Source organism: Numida meleagris, chromosome 6 (assembly GCF_002078875.1).
Source record: "Numida meleagris isolate 19003 breed g44 Domestic line chromosome 6, NumMel1.0, whole genome shotgun sequence".
Lineage (NCBI taxonomy): Eukaryota > Metazoa > Chordata > Aves > Galliformes > Numididae > Numida > Numida meleagris.
In genome coordinates, this window is record NC_034414.1 from 39328876 (window position 1) to 39347517 (window position 18642).

At 50.0% G+C, this 18642-nt stretch overlaps 2 protein-coding genes across 3 annotated transcripts in view; both read left to right on the plus strand.

The window, feature by feature from the left end:
* Positions 1-1665, plus strand: part of FOS (Fos proto-oncogene, AP-1 transcription factor subunit) — a 2749-nt gene extending 1084 nt beyond the window's left edge. Inside the window, exons 3-4 of the mRNA XM_021401462.1 lie at positions 67-174; positions 281-1665. Of these exons, the coding sequence (XP_021257137.1) occupies positions 67-174; positions 281-886 (714 nt within the window). The 3' untranslated portion in view covers positions 887-1665. The remainder of the gene's footprint in view (positions 1-66; positions 175-280) is intronic.
* The window catches only part of JDP2 (Jun dimerization protein 2), a 46292-nt gene continuing 32678 nt past the window's right edge, over positions 5029-18642 (plus strand). Inside the window, exons 1-5 of one of the 2 annotated variants that reach the window (XM_021401469.1) lie at positions 5029-5237; positions 6170-6285; positions 6405-6617; positions 8891-8940; positions 9533-11305. The gene's annotated coding sequence lies outside the window, so the exon portion shown is untranslated. The remainder of the gene's footprint in view (positions 5238-6169; positions 6286-6404; positions 6618-8890; positions 8941-9532; positions 11306-18642) is intronic. The other variant, XM_021401470.1, reaches the window with a different exon arrangement.

The window sequence follows — 18642 nt, forward strand, 5'->3', positions numbered from 1 at the left end:
GCTGGGGGCGCGGCCGGGGCTGGGCGGGGGTCTGGCGGCCGCGCTGACAGCCCTCTGTCTCCGCAGCTGTCCCCGGAGGAGGAGGAAAAGAGGAGGATCCGCCGGGAGAGGAACAAGATGGCAGCAGCCAAGTGCCGCAACCGGCGGCGGGAGCTCACGGACACGCTGCAGGCGGTGAGTGCTGCCCTGGGATCCTGGGGGCCGCGGGGTGGGGACCCCCCGGGTGGGGGCGGTCAGGTGAGGTTGGCCCTGGCTGACGGCCTGCTCGCTGCCTCTACAGGAGACGGACCAGCTGGAGGAGGAGAAGTCCGCTCTGCAGGCAGAGATAGCCAACCTGCTGAAGGAGAAGGAGAAGCTGGAGTTCATCCTGGCGGCGCACCGGCCCGCCTGCAAGATGCCCGAGGAGCTGCGCTTCTCTGAGGAGCTGGCGGCCGCCACCGCACTGGACCTGGGTGCCCCCAGCCCTGCCGCGGCCGAGGAGGCCTTCGCCCTGCCGCTAATGACCGAGGCGCCGCCAGCCGTGCCGCCCAAGGAGCCCAGCAGCAGTGGGCTGGAGCTGAAGGCCGAGCCCTTTGACGAGCTGCTTTTCTCCACGGGGCCGCGGGAGGCCTCCCGCTCGGTGCCTGACATGGACCTGCCTGGGGCCTCCTCCTTCTATGCGTCGGACTGGGAGCCGCTAGGCGCTGGGAGTGGTGGGGAGCTGGAGCCCCTCTGCACCCCTGTGGTGACCTGCACCCCGTGCCCCAGCACCTACACCTCCACCTTCGTCTTCACCTACCCCGAGGCGGACGCCTTCCCCAGCTGTGCTGCTGCACACCGGAAGGGCAGCAGCAGCAACGAGCCCTCGTCCGACTCCCTCAGCTCCCCTACCCTGCTGGCCTTGTGAGGGGCTTGCCCCACACTGACTGACCTGCCGGGCCCCCTCCCCTGCCCACGCGCCCCCACGGACTCGCCATGCCCCCCGGGGCTCCCAGGCCTGGGGAGGGCACTGCCTCCGCCACCCCCTGTCCAGCTGGGGCCCAGGGCCTGGTGGAGTGCCTGGGCCCATACCTCCTCCAGAGATGTAGCAAACCGCATGGAGTTTGTCTTGTCCCCAACGGCCCATCTGTGAGAGCTGGTAGTCTGTAGCATGTCCCACATGGCTGGGTTGGTGACTCCCCCCTCCTTAGTATCACTAGCATTAACTAATTAATCCCTTGGTTTTAAATGATTGGAATTAACCTGGTGCTGGGTATCTCCAACTCGTATCTAGTGCAGCTGATTAACGATAACTACTGTGTTCCTGGCAATATCGTGTTCTGATGACTTAGCAATGACCCATCTTACGTGGGGGGGAAAGAGACTCTATTTTATTTTCTAGTAGGTAGGTGAATAGCTATATCCATGTACTGTAGTTCTACATCGATGTTCATTGTAACTTTACTGATCATGCATTGTTGAGGTGGTCTGAATGTTCTGACATAAGTTTTCCATGAAAACGTTTTTATTGTGTTTTTAATTTATTTATTAAGATGGATTCTCAGATATTTATATTTTTATTTTATTTTTTTCTACCTTGAGGTCTTTTTTGACATGTGGAAAGTGAATTTGGATGAAACTTAAGCATTGTTTGCTTATTATTGTTCAGAGACATTGTCAATAAAAGCATTTAAGTTGAGTGCTGGAGCTGTCCTTGCTTTACCTTTTGCATTACACCCTCTGCCCCTGAAGGGGCTCCCTGAACTCTGCTTGGGGTTGGGCTTTACCTATGTCTGCCTGATGTGAGCTGCTGTGAACATAGGGTGCATAGGGGTGGGAAAACCATCAAATGCAGGTCTGTCATTGCCCTGATGTATTAGTCAGGACTGGCTCTGCCTACGCCCTTCCCACCCATTGGTGGGGCCTTCCCTCTGTCTGGGGCTGCCTGCCCTGGGCTGCTGCACCTCTGCCTGTCACTCGCTGTGGCCTTTCTGCAATAAACCAGAGGCATGGAAGGGGATGAAGAATAAGAGAGGTCTCACTCCTGATCTGCTGATGCTGTCTCCAGGCTGGGGTCCGCCCTGTTGCACATGGCTGACAGCCCAATTCCATCCTGTATGGGGATGGCTAGGTCTGTAGCCTTGCTCTGGGTGTTCTGGGCCTGTTCCTCCAGGAGCAGCTACTGAACGTCTTCTAACCATGAAGACATGGAGAGATGCTCACGCCCTTCTCTTTGAGCAAAATGGTATATGGCAAAATACATTTCCCCAGTGTTTTGCATCAGTTCCCTTGGTCCTTGAATGAATGCGTGCTATAGCAAACAGCCTAAGAGCTCTGGGAACTCTCTCCACCAGGGTCTGTCTGTGCAGCCTGGCCTCTCCTCTGGTTCATCTAAAGGGGCTCTGCTCTCTTTCCCTCCTGCTGCCTGCACAATAAAATGTGCCCCTCCAGTGGGCAAGTGCCTTAATGTGCAGGGGGCTCTTCTGCTCTCTCCTCATCTCTTGATCTCAACAATGTTATTTTCAAGATGATGGCAAAGATGTCACCTGTGCTGGCATGTGCAGCTGGCTGAGGATTGCTTTTTCCTTTGAGGAGAAACTTTGTTATTTTGAGGGTGACAGAGCACTGGAACAGGCTGCCCAGAGAGGTTGTGGAGTCTCTTTCTCTGGAGATATTCAAGACCCGCCTGGATGCCTACCTGTGTGACCTGCTGTAAGGAACCTGCTTTAGCAGTGGAGCTGAACTCAACAATCCTCAAGAGGCCCCTTCCAAGTCCTACAATTCTGAGATTCCGTAACAGCATGCTCAGGAAATCTCTGGAGGTCTCTGGCATTCAGGACTGGGTTTGTGCAACTGGAGGCTTCCTGGTCATGGCTGCAAGCTCTGCTTTCTTCACCCTTTCCCAACCAGAACACGTACAGGATGTACCTCATCTCAATAGTGCATATTGCACCGCTTGGGGCTTGCTCAACACCACCCGCGCTGTGCAAAGGCGAGCATCACTTGTGCTGCTTCCGTCTTTCAACACGCGGCTGGAGGCAGCGCTAACAGCTGACAAGGAATGACCCTGGTTGCCACTGAGATGCCACCTGCTCAGCAGCAGCCATTTTTGCATCACCACTCTAATTTACAAGGACAATATCCAGGCACAGCAAACACAGTGGCACTGACCCCAGAACTCATATAGGTGTAGGTACAAGAGACAAGTGACTCTGTGAAATCAGGAAATCTGGAATCACAACGTGTCTGCCGCTGAAAAGACCATCGGGATCCTACCTGGAGAATTCAGTGAGCTGCATGTACTGTTGAAATCAGCAGAAGTTCAACAGAGGCAGAAAGAAGTGGTCTCAAAATACCAAGCAATCCCCTGGAGGCAGGTGGAGTGATCCTGGCCTCACCGCCTCCCTCCGTTACTGGGCAGGGTAAACCAGAAACTTGGGCTGAGTTCCGAGCCATGGTCCTCCTGCAGCCCCACTGAGGTTTGCTCCTTCCAGAAGCAGTGACAGTGACCACCGTATGCCAGCGTCAGTATGGTGCATCACACGAGATGCACTCCTTTAATCCCAGGCACTCGCCCTGTTCTTTGCCTTATCATAGAGTCACAGAAAGGCTTGGGTTGCTAGGGACCTCAAAGCTCACCTAGTCCCAGTTTGTGCCATGGGCAGGGCTGCCCCCACCAGCTCAGGCTGCCCAGGGCCCCATCCAACCTGGGCTTCAGCGTCTCCAGGGATGGGGCACCCACAGCTTCTGGCAGTGTGTGCCAGGGCCTCACCACTCTCTCAGTGTAAAATCTCCCTGACGTTTAAATCTCTCTTCTTTTTTTATAAAACCATTCCACCTATTACTACCTCCCTGTGTAAAAAGTCAGTCTCTCTCCCATTTTTAAGCCCCCTTTAAGTACCGGAAAGCCACAGTGTGGTCTCCCTGTAGCCTTCTATTGTCCAGACTGAACATGCCCAGCTCCCTCAGCTTGTCTTGGTAAGACAGGTGCTCCAGCCCTCTGAGCATCTTTCTGGCTTCCTCTGGACCCAACAGCCCTGCACCGTTCCTATACAGGGGGCCCCAGGCTTGGGCACAATACTCTGGATGGGGCCTTACATGGGCAGAGCAGAGGGGGACAATGACTTGTCTTGCCCTGCTGCCACTCTTTTTTGATGCAGCCCAGGGGTGCTGCAGAAGTCAGGCTGTGCTGGGTACGGTGTATGGCTTGTATTTGAGGACTGTGGAGCGAAACCTCACTTCAGTGAGGATCTTGCCACTGACTTCAGCAGCGCCATGAGAGGGAGCCGTGCAGCAGCCTCTGCTCGGGATGGATAAAATGCAAATACATGTGCCTAAATTACGGGCTGTATCTGATGGATCGCACAGATACCGGCTCACACCTTGGTGAAACAAAACAATGGGCACGATGCGAGCAACGATGCACGACAAGCGAGCAACACTCGTGCTACTTCTGACGCCTGCTGCGCTCCTAATCCCACTGAGAGCAGCATCATAAGCAGCTCTTAGAAGTGAAGCTGCGACGCAAGGAAGAGTGGAACCGCGGTTACGAACGGCAAGAGGCAGAGCTGTAGCACAGCACGAGCAGCCCGCAGCGCCTTTACAGGGGAACACGGCACCGGCGGTGACCCGGGGCACAGGAGGGCGGGTCGAGTCGGGTCGGGTCGGGTCGGGTCGGCCATCCCCTCAGCCCCGCCGCGCCTCCCCCTGTGCGAGGCCGGGCCGCTCCCGCTGCCCTACCCGTCAGCACTGTGAGGTCCCCAGGTGCAGCCCACCCCGACTCACAGCCCAGACAGAGGCTGCGGAGCACTCGCCCCGGACGCAGCGGAGCGCAGCGAAGCACCCCGTCCCGACGCAACGCGCCGCGGGAAGCTCCGCCACCCGACCCCGGAGCCGCCCCGCGCCTGCGCGGAGCCGCCGTGTTTACTGTTTGGTTGCCAGGGCGCCGCGCGGCGGGCGCGTCAGGGACGTGACGTCTCGCTCCCCGCGGAGACGCTACGAGCCAGCGCCGTGACGCAAGTGCTTCCGGCCGTGCCCATATATGGGAAAGCGGCGGCACCGTCTTCCCCTCGCGGGCGCTGGATGTTGGGCTGCGCGTGCGGCCCCGCGGCGGGAAGGTTCCAGAAGGGCGCGAGGCGGAGCCGTTGGCGCAGTGTCTGGCGCGCGGAGGGCGCTGCGCAGTGCGCTGCGCAGTGCCGTGGCGGCCCGCTGCTGCCCGTAACGCCTTAGCCTTGTGGCAGGTTTCCGTACAGCCAGTGAGCGGGCACCTGTGTGCTTGGGTGCGTGTTCAATAGGTTCTGACAGTTGTTTTGCTGCTGTTTTTGTCGATAAACCTCTCAGTCATGCTAGGAATCCTGCCAAAAAGCCGTCAGGGCTGATGGATGGTCAGTAAATGGGTTGTTATCGTGAGAAGATAAGGGTTTAAAAAAGAAATAGTTCTGTAGTTGCTGCAGAGGCTGCTGTGCTCTGTGCCTTGAGCTCAGAGGATGCACTTCAAGCTGCGGTGCCTGCAGAAGGGGTGAGGAAACGAACAAAAAGCACCAGTGTCCCTGTGTTGGACGGGGAGTTGGACTAGATGGCCTGTAGAGTGCCTTCCGACTCAAATGATTCTGTGAAGAATCAGCCTGTAAGCTGATTTATTGCTTTAGTTCCATGTAAGTCCCAGCTCAAGGCTTGGTAAATAAGGAAATCAGGAAATAAAGAGTGAGCAAGAGAACAAAGCAGAGAGTGGCATTCAAAACGCAGCACAGATCCGTGGTGTGCCTGTTCTTTGCGCTGTTCTGAGCTTCCCTTCAAAAGGATGTGAGCTCTGAGAGGTGCAGGTAAATAATTAAATGTTTGGGGGTGTGGAGCAGCTCCTGGGTGAGGAACAGTGAAATTAATGAGGGCTCTTCGGCCTTAAAGAGACAGCCGTGAGGGAGACATCTGTCAAGAAAAGAATTGTGGGCCATCGAATGAAACACAGGAAAAATGAGAGTTAAAGACAAACATACAGAGGTCGTTCATTCTGTATTGTGGTTAATTGCATGGTTTTGGAGATACTAGTTTTCTTATGCTTGAGAGGGGCCTAGAAAATGAACAGAAGAAAATGCTAATGAGTACTGTTAAATAAAGATACGTCCCCTTGGACTGGCGAAGTTCTGCTTTTTGTAAATTTCTGGGGCCTTAGGGAATATTGCGGGGATGCAGAATCATTACCTTGTCCTTACAGCCTGCTTTGGGTGCCTGCTGCCAGCCAGCAGCAGAAGCCTGTGGATGATGGCAGAGGAGGAGAACCAGAGAAAGGGAAACTTGGTCTGTTTGTCTGTGACTGTTCTCTATTGTTTGGTAAGTAGTTGGCTAAACTTTCGCTCTGACTCTTTGCTTCCTTATTAAGGTAGTATGTGAAATTTGTATAAATTATTACAAGATGTGATCTCATATGTCCGCAATTCTCATCCGTTCAGGTCTTTTGCTGATAAGGTTGTTCCTATGGCTTCTGGCAAGCTTTCCAGCCGTAGTGGGTAAGCTGGTGACCCGGTGAGATGCTGAAGTGAAACCAGCATACACGTATTCTTCTGATATGGAAACAGCGGATATCCACAAGGGACCTTGATGTTATATCAACAGGATACCACAGGAAAACAAAAGAAGGTCATAACTAACATGCGGGCAATACGGTACCTTTATTACTTCCAATTATGGAGCTCTTGTTCCTTTTTTTCCCCCTGTATCTTTGGGCTGCAGAACAACAGATTTTCAGTTCCTACTCACTGATTATACTTGGGTTTTGTTTTTATACAAAGATTTTTGTAACGTTTTCCTGTTGGCAAAAAACAACCAGGTGTAACTTTAAAGCAGTCTGAATTCTGATTGCATTGTAGCTTCTGTTTAGTGAGAATGTAGCTCCTTTTAAATAGCCCAGCTTGATTTTTCTCATGCTAGGGAATAAGGGAAGTGAAACAGCCTCATAATACAGTATTTATCTGTTTTCTTTGTTTGCAAAACTAAGTATTTGTTTTGAATGAGTAGCAGTATTGCAAAGGCCACACAGTAACAGTGACAGACCTAAGGCATATCCTCTAAATTCTACAGGATTCAGGTATTTCCAGGTTGTTAGGGTTTTGAGTAAAACATTTTGGCACAGCTCTGAAGCATAGTGGGTGTTTCCATGTAAGAGTGATGTGGATCCTGCTGTGGAGTGTTTGAACTCTAACTGTGGGAAGATTGGCAGTTGCCGGTAACTCACAGTTGAGAGGACAAGCACTGTTACAGCATGCAAGCATGTGGTATGGCAGTTCAACTAAAGCAGTAATGTGACCTAATGGTGTTGTGTCACTAACCTCCAGGACACAAAGGAAGATAAACTAATTTGCTACCGTTACATAAGAGTTGAGTACAAAGCCATGAATGAGGTTTCAGCACAGATAAGGATTTCACTCTGAAACTTGCAGAGAATTCCGATCTTCACAGCTTTATTCATAGGAGTTGCAGGTCCTCCCTGCTGCAGTTTGTCAGCAAGTTCCCAGCAATCAGGTGCCACAGGCCTGGGTTCCGTAGCTGTCCCTGGGGGTAGGTAGAAAGCATGAGCATGGGATTGCTTGCTGACTGTTACACAGTAATAATCCTGGTACCTGAAACGGTTTTGGCCTGTGTCAACTAGCAGTCTCCAAGGTGGTGCGTGGGCATGGTTCATGGCATAGTGTGCCTCCAAAGAGGAGTGTGGGTGAGGCTGGGCTACCCCCACGCTCACACAGCAATGTCCAAGACAGTTTCATCCTGCATTTCCTACTTTGTGGCAAGTCCTTTATTTACCTTAATGCAATGGCTGTGTAAAGTGCTTCAGTGCCCTAAAATGAACCCCGGTGTCCATGGAGTTTGCTAAACTACCCACACTGGGGAGAATTTAAGGGAAACAAAACTGATTTATTTCACCAGAAGGTAGGTAGGTAGCTGTATTTGAAGACAAACATGGTGAACTAACCAAACAAGAAAGTATGGCACTCCGTCTGATTATCTTGAAGATCTTTGTTTCAGCCTGAAGGCTGTGCTGAGGGGTATGGCAGGCTGCTGGGGTGGGTTCTACAGCTATTAGAGCTGCACGATGGCACTCAAACAAGCTCCCTTCCCCAGAAGGCATGTTCCTGGTTAGGAACTCATACTTGAGAGAAGTTTTATGTATATTTTATACATCTCTACTTGCCTAGGGGCCTTCTAAGGGCACACATCTCACTGGGTGTCAGTTCTGGCTCCTAATCCCAGTGCATTCGGTCAAGACCTGAATTTGTAATGGCCTCGCTAATGAAACACGATTTGTTGTAGCTCTAGTCCTTATTGTGCAAAGGCATGACAGGAGAGCAATGTTCTTGCTTCTTACACCTGGACAGGATTAACATGGCTTCTTGATAAGCTTGTCTCTGTAATGTATGAATAAATAGTCTTTGCCAAGAGGGTTTAGCACCTTAGAGTAGAAGTATTTTATTTTTCCTATTAATTTTTATTACCTCTAGTATGAGAAATGCTTCACAAAGATTTTAATGGCAAAAGTAAATACAGCTTATTTGCTGATTCATTCTAGAAAGTAAATATGAATAAAACAGTTCTGGGTCTGTCAGCGTCTCTGTGTTTGTGATCAAAGTGCAAACCCAATTCCATTTGCTAGATATGTGGAACTGAGTATAAGGCCATGCGATCAAAATTCAGCAAAGTCTCCTACCAAACCACTTTAACTTTAAGACCAAAATGTGCATTATTTTTCCTCTGTATGCTGTATTTTCACTTACTGTTGTATCTGACATAGCTGAAGGACTGAGCTGCTGCATGCGTGTGAGAATGATTACCATAGCTAATTTAAGGCATGTGTAGTTGCATGCGGGAATGACCTCACAGCTTCAGTCTTGTCATTACAAACAGCTTAATTATTGGATATTGAATGACAGATTGTGTCCTGCAGGTAATCAGACATGGAATGTGCTAAAGACCAGCTCTGACTCTTAACCAAAGGTTTGTATTTCCTTTTAAGATACATCATGCACTGAAATAATAATCTGTATTTATGAGGACAAGGTATTATATAATGATTCCACCTGGAGATCTCTAAGCCTCCTTCTGGGCCCTAATGGTAAAAGTGTTCTGTTCTGTGTCTTACCGTGAGATTTTTGGTGTAGCATTTGAGTACTTTCCCATTAACCTCAAATGTGACTAATACGCAAATGTGTGGTTTGTTCCCCTCTCCCCACGTTGGGTTGCAATGTTGTTGCTTGCAGTACAGGTGGGAAGAATCATGCCTTGCAGTCTGGGGGAGCAGGTACTGAAGGGTCCTTTCATCGCTAGGGAGTTCATTCTCCAAATTTGGACAGGTCCCTGGAAAATGGGGTCTCTTGCACAGGCAAGCATTACCATCCAGGCTGGACGTGGCTCTGGGCAGCCCAGTCTAGTGGTTGGCAACCCTGCACTCAGCAGGGGGGTTGAAACTTGACGATCTTTGAGGTCCTTTTCAACTCAGGCCATTCTATGATTCTATGATACCTTTTTGGAAAGTCTTTTTGTGCCACAGGGTTGCATTTGCTGAGTACAGTCTATTTTGGTGTTTCAGGTGAAACAGGTGAAAAGCCTTCTTTTTGGTGTGCTGGTGCCAGGCCACCAAGTGCCCTGAAGGTAAGAGCCAAGTTTAACTGATTCTGCTGTTCCCAGAACCGTAGGAAGGAGGTGAAGAGTGTGATCCCATGTTAACAGCCAGGTGAGTTGAAGCACTGATACAGCAGTTTCAGGAAAGTTGAAATCAATCTACATGGATGTTCCTGCTGTCACCTCCGCTCTGATCTGTGTGATTCTCTTTCCTTCCTGGCTTCTTCATAGTTACTTGCCTGACCCTCAGTGAAGTAGTTCAGGAATTTACACGAGCACAAAAATGTTTTCATATGGGAGGGTTAAATTCCAGCTGACTTTGGTCCTTAACCAAAGTTACTGCAGAATCAGTCAGATGCTAATACTGGAGCAGTGCGAGAAGCAAATCCTGCAGCTTTGAGCAAGCTTCGGCTACACAGCCTGCAGAGACCTCAGCCAACTGATGTGATGCATTGTGTCTGTGGTCAGCAGGGTCAGTTGGGTCAGGAGGAGCACAGGAATAATGTGGTGGTGTGTGTGAAAACAACCCAGTGGTAATGAGGAACTAATCCAGAGATGTTAAACTTACCTGTGTGTGAGTACCTCTAAAATCTGGATTATGTACTCTGATAGAGCTACCTGTAGCAGTTTAAAATACAATCTTTGCTGTCTGAAGTGAGTTGATAACATTGTTAGTTAACTTTCTTAGAGTCTGTGCTGTACCCTCCTCAGTCCACAATCCTGTTGGCTAACCAAGTGACTGTGGAGGGGGGCACAGTTCCCAAATGCCACGTGACAAAGGCTGAGGTTCCCGTTCCCTTTTACCTCCCTGGGAACACGTGTTAACCTTGTCTGGGAGAACAGGCTGGAGAAACTGGCATGGGAATGCCTGAAACCAGCCCATCAGCGCACAAGTCAGACCCCTGCGGCAGTGCTTTTAGGCACAGCTGCCTCTAAATCTGGGTCTTTGGGGTCCTGAGAAACACCATCAATTCACTGGGGATTCTCAGTCCCAAATCTGAATTTCCATGCTTGTCATCTGCCATACCTTAAACCAATGTGCTGTAGTTTTTACTGGAACTGAGTGAAGTATGAAAATGTCTTTGTGGCCTTAGTGTTCTGTTTCATGATAGCTGTGCATCATGATGCTGAACTATTGCAAAGCTGTCCAGTGAAATGCCAAAAGGCTGTTCATATCTCCTGGGTTTCATCAGCCCCTTCCAGGCCCTTTATCTGCAGAGTTCTCGGTGCTGCTTGGGATTTCATCATCAGACCTGTAACGTTTTGTGCATTTCTTAAAGCCAGAGTGCCTGGAGTCATGTGATTATGTAAGAATTTAAATGTCATTTTTTCTTAAGCATATGATTAGATCTTGAGATTGAGGAGGAAAATTGAGCAATACGAACCTAGCAGCCACAGACATTGGAAGCAAAGAGCAGCGTTCAGCGTTTACAGCAGCAGTTCCAAGCCGATCTCGGGAGTCACCGCGGCTCTGCCTTGTGAGCACGCGGTCGGGCAGCAGCGCTGGCTGCCGGGGTGCAGAAGGCGCTCTCTCTCCTCGCCGTGAGCCGCGCTCCGCCCGCCGGCAGCACCGCGCAGTGCCCTCTGTTGGCTGCCCGGGTCCTGCCTGCTCCTCGAGGCTGGGCCCTCGTCCCCGCGGCCCTGCAGGAATGTTGCCGGTCCGGTGGGTAACTTCGTTCCTCGCCGTTCGCTGCTCCCTGCTGCTGCCGAGGAAGCTGAGCGCTGACGGGGGAAGGTGGAGGTAACTCGCTGTGTGAGGGCTATTGAATCACGGCGCTGCGAGCCCGGACGCTGATCCTCAGCCCCCTGCTCAAAGTGGGTGGAGCAGGAGAGGGTTGCACAGGGCATCTCCGGGTTGGATTTTTAATCTCTCTAGCAATGGGGATTCCCTGGCCTGGCTGGGCAACTTAGTCCAGTATTCAACCATCCTTATGGTACTTATGATTAAAAAAAAAAAAGGATCCTGTGGACATGCTTTGAAGAGCCAGTATTTCTCCACTGCATTCCCAAACTTTTTCAAATTCTCATAGGTGCTTCCTAGGGGCAGGACTGGGTAGAGACAGGTGGGGCTTTTGTAGAAAGGACAGGTTGTTGATACGTGGCCAGACTTGCCTTTGGAGTTCTTTGCATGGCTGTGCATCAGCTGTGCAGTCTGAGAATTGACATAATTTCTGATGAGATCTCTTGTTTTTAATCCTCTCAAATATGTGTATGTGCTGATCTTGGGTGTAGTTTATCTGATGAAGCTTTGGATAAGATAATCCTGTAAACATCATGCAGATTTGGGGGCCCAGCAACCTCCTATTAGATTTTGCCCTAGGAAATGGTGAAAAGTCTGTGAGAAAGATCGCGTGGCTGGGATCTGGCACCTGGGAGAGGTGCTGAAGGATCTTGGACTCCCACCGGCTGTGCTAGGCAGGGGAAGAGATCTGCTTTTGTTTATTTTGCATGTCTGCTTTTTGACTCTCTGAACCATACCTGCATGAAGGACTTAGAGATGTTGGGCCAGTGACAGAGCCCGTAGCTGAATGGCTGGAAGCATTAGTATGCTGGCAGGAGATGTTCAAGGTGGCACTCAGGTTGAAGGGCTATTTGATGTGGAGGAGGTTGTTGTGCTCCGTGTACAAGCTAGGGGTGATTTCTAAAGTAAAAACACCAGGAGAACATAGCTCTGCAGGAAGGAACCTCAACACTTTCTGCATTAAGTTATTTGTGTCATTTCTGCAAAATGGATAGCGAGAGGAAAACGTATGTCCACATACGGCTCATGATACTGGTATCTTTTGAACCCAGAACAAAAATCCTTGTGTGGCAAGAAGGGGAGTTAGGAGTAAGACATGGGTAAGGGCTTGGGTCAGTGTACAGTAGAGCTTCCTGCTCCATGAGCAGCAGCACTGCAGCCAGTTCAGAAAAAGTAACTTGCCTTTGCTCCTTTCACACAAGAGGGAAGGCACACTGCAGCACTCCTGAGCCCAGCTCTGGCCTAATGCTGCTGCCACCACTGATGGCCGCGACTTTTACATGGTTGAAGAGCAGGCAGGGCACAGACACTGAGAGTGACTTGGGAATAGCTGCGGAGAGCTGAGGAGGTGAGGCACCCAGAAGCACAGTCATGCCAAGTGCACTTTTGAATAGTAACCTGAAAATGCAAAGGTCCATCCAAAGCCAACTGAACGCAGTGTGATACATGTTGGTGCTTTGTCAGGTCTGTAACTGCTATGATGTTTTCAGAAACAGTCATGTTTCTAGTTATTTTGGTCTCTTTGCTCTCACTAAAAACACAATATAGGTGTTGATCTGGTCTCTTGGCTTCCTTTGTACCTGACAGTCTCTTACATCCAGCTTCTCACTATACAGGTCAAAGGACCAAGACAGTGTGGTTTGAGATGCATTCACTTTGTTGTACTTGCTTGGATTAATGGATCATCGGTGTTCTGAGTGGCCCATGGAGGTCTCCCTTCAGAAACAGTGTAATTCATTTCATGGTTTTCTTTTCTCAGCGGGGACCATCTTTCTTCACCTCTCTCTGCTAAAATTCAGCATGTGGAAAGCTGAGCATTGGGAGCCCTGGTGCTTGCTGAGCTGTGTAATGGGGATGGCCACTGTCGAGCTAGTGATGATGGTTAATGCTCTGGGTTCAAAAGGAAAGAACAATTGTGCAGCTGCAGAGTCCTGCTTTGTCCTCCATGCCTTGCCCTGATCTGAAGGCCTTCAGAACAATACCACAGACATGATGAAATGTACAGGCAGTAACAATCACCATCTCTTGTTCTGTTCTGCTCTGGGAACAGTGGCCTTTCATTGTGTTGAGTTCCTTTTGAGTGAAGGGTGTCAACCCTGGCAAAGCTGTCCTTCTCTGAGGACTGCCAAACGCTGCCCTTCCATTGGAGCTGCAGATAGTGTCTGCAGAGTGATCTTAATGATGTGACTTTGCTTAGGAAGTCTAATAGCTGAAATACCTGAGGAGCCTCTCCTTTTGCTGAGCCTTCCCTGTAACATCCTCCTGCTAATGCCTCTGCCCGAATCCCCTGGTTCCTGAGCAAGCTCGTGTCAGAGACAGAGAGGCTGGACCCCGGCATTTGGCTGATGCTTCACAGGGAACAAGTTTATCATTTACTTCCCTCTCCATGGCAGTCTTTCTGCTGGGAGACAAGATGTTAAAATAGAGGCTTCATAGTCCTCATTGATTCTACCCAGTGCTTTTTTTCTTTTCCTTGGAAGCCTTACATGCAAAGTCTTGCACTGTGCCTTTTAACTCAGGCTCTGGATCAAGTCTTGCAAAGATCGGGTGCAGCTGCAAGACTCCTGGAGGGATTTTTATCCTCACATCAGATAAAGTTGGGGCAAAAAAAACCAAACAAACAACAACAAAAAAAAAACAAGGGTAAATCACAGAGCCAGCAACTTTCTTGGCGTCTCTGGGATTGTGGCTCCTCCTGCCCCTCCGGCCTTCAGAAATTATTCGGCAGAGCTGCCCGCATAGCAAAACAAATGCATCCCAAACCAAAACAAACAGATTTGGGTGTTGGTAGTGAATGGGCCAACACTGTGTGCTGGCGTCATCCCTGCCCACTGCCAGCATGTTGTCATAGGAACAGCTGGATTATTTTTACAATCCAGCTGTGGAGCCAATTCTCCAAAGGAATAGCCTGGAGGGAAGAGAGGGGCGGGCAGAAGGGAGCATTGCTGTATTTTCTGGTAAGTGAAGGGAGGAGGAGTATTAATGGAGAGAGGAAGGGAGGGATTACAAGTGAGTGCCATCTATCATAGCCTGAAGCCACAACCAGTCATTTCCAGATAACTGACTCTGTACTGTTAGCTGGATCTGGGAAGTAAGAGCTGCTCCGTGGGAGAAATGGTGAGGAAAAAAGGAAGTCTTTTGTGTGTTAAGACTAATGGAGAGCGTATCCCAGCCTGCTGTCCTGCGGTGACCATGGCTTGCCAGCTGTGTGGTGTGCCATGTGCCTGCACTGTGCCCCACCACCCCAGAAGGTTGGAGCTGATCAAGTCATGGCTTCTCACTCACCCAGAAAAAGATTTGCGGCCGTTCCCTTGTGCTCTCTGAACATTTGGTGCTGTGCTTTCTCTCTGTTAGCTCCTTGGATCGTGTTTGGAGCCTGCGGAGCACTGAGGGCATTCTAGGTACCTGAGCAGAGGCTTAGTCTTGGTGCTTGTGAGGGCTGTCCTAACTAAGAGAATGCTCTCGGGCCGATGGTAGGAGGTCTGCCCTTCAACTGAGCTCCGGACCTCGTGGTTCAGCAAGTCCCACTGTTTTTCCCGGAATCGCAGGGGTTGGAAGGGACCTCTGGAGGTCTTCGGGTCTGTCGGCGGCCGGTAGGTGGTGCGGCCGAGCTCCGCGCCGCGACTTGCTGCCGATCCCGGTCCCGGGCACGGCCGCGGCCCGCCGCCTCGCACAGGGACACCCGCGGCGGCAGCTGCCTCTTGGCTGCCGCAGCGCTGCGCAGCCTGGCCCCGCTCTGTAGGAGGGCTTTGGGGACACCTTCGCCACAGCTGGAAGGGAAGGTCCTCTTTCATCGCTTAGCTTTGAAGTGATGACAGCAACAACCAGTGGAGGGACAGGGAGCTCGGGAACCCTGCCATCGTGATGGTATCAAAGTGCAGAAAGGACACCGAGCCGTTTTCTATGCTTCACCTGGCATTTTTCTTTTCGTCTCTTGTGTACAGGTAGATGCTGCATGTGCAGACTTGGGGCTGGGGACAGATTTGTAAGGGTTCCCCTTTGTCTGTTCTGTACCTTGCTGGTTCTTAACGTTTTAGACTTGAAAATATGTCAGGGGGTTGAAACTAGATGATACTTGAGGTCCTTTTCAACCCAGGCCATTCTATGATTCTATGAAAACACATATATTGGGCATCACAGTACTTCGTCCCTCCCTCCCGCTTCTCCGTTCTCCTGGCTCCTCCCAGTGGTCTCTGCTGACCCTGCTGCCGAAGCCCCTTGCAGAGGGGCGGTTGGCAGGGCTCTGAGTGCTCACGTCCAGCCAAGCTTTCAGCATGTGGGCGTCTTTACCTGGGCTCCAGCGGGCACTGGCAGACTTAAGTGATCTGCAGGACTTGCAAAGACATCTGTTTGACAAACTTGGCTCTTCTGGTAGTGCGGTTCTGGACCTGACCCCTGTTCTGGAGGAGTTACCTGCAGATGAAAATAGCACTGGAGAAGAGATCAGAGTTTGGCTTGTAAAATTTACAGAGGGATTTCTTTGGCATCTGAGCTGCCACTGCCGTTATTTCCACATTTGCAAAGAGATGCAGAGATTCCTCTTTTCTTGTTGTATTTCCAGACTCTTTTGCTTTGGGGGGGGTGATTGAGGAGGCAAGCTGCAGGCAGTGACTAATGAAGTGTCTCAGATACCTTTCCACAATGAGACAGCCACCACTATGGAAAATGCTGCTCCTTCTGGGGGGAAATTTATCTCTAGCTGTCTGTTATAGGGAATCCACTCTTGTTCTTTATTTTAGCTTTCAGCAAAGGAGGAAGGGGTTTTCAGGCAAGTCAGCACGAGCTGTTTTTTTTCTGGAGCTTCAGCAGGTTCTCAGGGCTGTGATTCTCAGGTTGCGCTTTGTTTCCAGTTTACCCCAGACTGAGGTGTTACAAATGTACCCAGCGTGGCCTTCCCACACAGCCCATCACCTCTGCTGCCACCAGCAATCTGCTAAGCTGAGGGTCTGTCCAGAGCTGTGACAGCAAGGAGCGTGAAGAAGCCATGGCAGTGGCAGTCCTTGGCCTGCTGATAACTGGGACGTGTGGGCAGGTGCCTGTTGCCAGTGCGTGGATTGGCTCCCGTGATGTGCACAGTGACAGCAGCAACTGTTGGTCCCTGGATTGTGCACGTATGCATTGTATGATCTCTCATTGCTTGTGATACAGCTGTCTGCGGCTTTCATTCTCCAAAAGCTTGGTTTTGATGGACGGCAGGACCGCCCATCAGCAGAAGATACTGAAGACTAGATGTGGAAACTGGGGCAGAATGTGGAAAGGAAGCAGAGAGAAGAGAAGGTGAAATCTTGTAATTGTAGGAGAGCAGGAGAGGTGTGACATAGGCTTTTTTGGGGACTGGTGTGGGTCTGGGGAGGAACAGGTAGCTGAGAATATCACTCTTTGGCGGGATTACTCAGGCAAAGCCTGCTGTGTTTGGTGCTGCTTCCCCCAAAAATATGCAGTCCAGCCTCCTCCAGACATCTGCATGTGGACAAATGCAGGAGGAAAGGCTGATTATTTTTTTTTTTTGCTGCTGTGTGGTTCACTCTAGCTCTCAGAAAGGCATTAGCTATGAATCCTGACAATTAACAGACAATCACATGATGTTTTAGAGTTGTGGCTATTTTAGCCATTGTACAAGTGGGATGAAAGCAGAAATTCAACTCGGCGCTGTAACTATTTGTTACTGTCCCTTTTATTATCCTTGTTCCCTTTGATGTTGAAATGTTGGCCACCCTTGCCCTCTGGAATGGTGCTCAGGTGTAATAATGCAGGACATCTGTCTGATCAGAGCCCGTGCTGCTCATCACCTGCTTGTCAGGGCCAGGTTTTGTATGCATTCACAAAGCCAGTGCTTAGCTGCACGTTCAGGCAAGGCTGCCTATGCACAAAGGAGCTTCGGGTACTGCAGTGAATGCTGAGATTGTTTGTGCACATTTTCCCAAATCTCCTGTGCTTGAGGATATCCTGTAAGGAGTCCAAATAGTTTTTACTAGAAAAGGATCATTAACATCCAGTCCTTAAGAGATCCTGGATGTGTTTGTTACCTTGAGCTGGAACCACAGATAGGAGTGGTGTTGCCGGGCCCTAGCATTTGGTGCTTCTCCAGTCCAGTACATCACTGACATTTGAGGAGCAGGTATTGAAAAGCAATTCTGTAACATGCCAGAATTGATTCCCTATTAAAAAAAAAAAAACTCTGCTTGCAAGCTTTTCAGTCTCATAAGTTAGGTGTCAGTTGTAATAATTGTATGTTATTTTTTTGAAAGGAAACATGACCATGTCAGCTTTGGCGCTCCAGTTTAGGCTTTATGCAATAGAAAACTTGTTGGAATCACTTGATTTAAAAAAAAAAAAGTGAAGACTTTCTCCAGAAAAAAGCAAATGTGCCTTTGCCCGCTGTGCTTTTAGCCGTGGTGTTGCAGCCGTGAAATACTGCAAAAGAGATGGGCTTAAAAGCATGGACAAAAATGTGAAACTAATTAGCTCAGTGTCATTGTCCAAGCTGAATGAAGTGCTGAAAGAAAATAAACATTTGCAATGAAACACAGCGTGGATCTAAACAAATTCTTTCAGCTTTAGTAATAATCTGTAGCGCTTCCTTAGTAAATGAATGACTGGGGAATTTTTTTTTTTAGAGCTGCAATTGTACCCTGACACCATTACCACCAAGCCTGAGTGGGGCTGTGGGGACCTGCATTTCTAAGGGCCTTTGCCACAATGCTGGGCCAGGCTCTTTCTCTTGCTGGTATCAAAGTGTTTGTTTCTGCAGGCAATCATGGTAGCTGAATGTGTCAACAAAGCATGCAGCTGCACGCACAATTTTTCCTGTTGCTTTGGACTCCTGCCTCTTAGAGATCAGGCCATGAATTATTATGTCTTTTAAATTTGCTTTGCAGCTAGTATCCCTGAGAGCGCCTTCATTTCCAGAAGTAGCTGCTCAATGGATTTCTCTTTAGATAAAGACTTCTCTGTACTCTGCCCTGTGTGGAGCTTGGTGGCTGCAGGGAGGATCATAGCTGCAGTTACGTCTGCTGTGAAATTCCCAAGATTCCCATCACCACTCTCATTTAAACATCCCCCAGCCCTGCTATAAACAAGTGAGACACACTCACCCTGCTTGCTGGCTGGGAGCCAAGGGTACAGGGCGCTCCAGCTGGAGACACGAAGGGAGCACAGAAAATAGTGTCAAGTCATGAATCATCTCAGTGAGGACTGACAGCCACCATCAACAGAACCAGACAGACCTGGGGCTCTCTGCTGAGTTAAGCAGTTTATTTCTCATCAAAGTGACAATGCACAGGCGAGCTTGAAAGACAGCAAAGCACTGCTGGCAAGCAGCTGCCTCTGCTCCATGC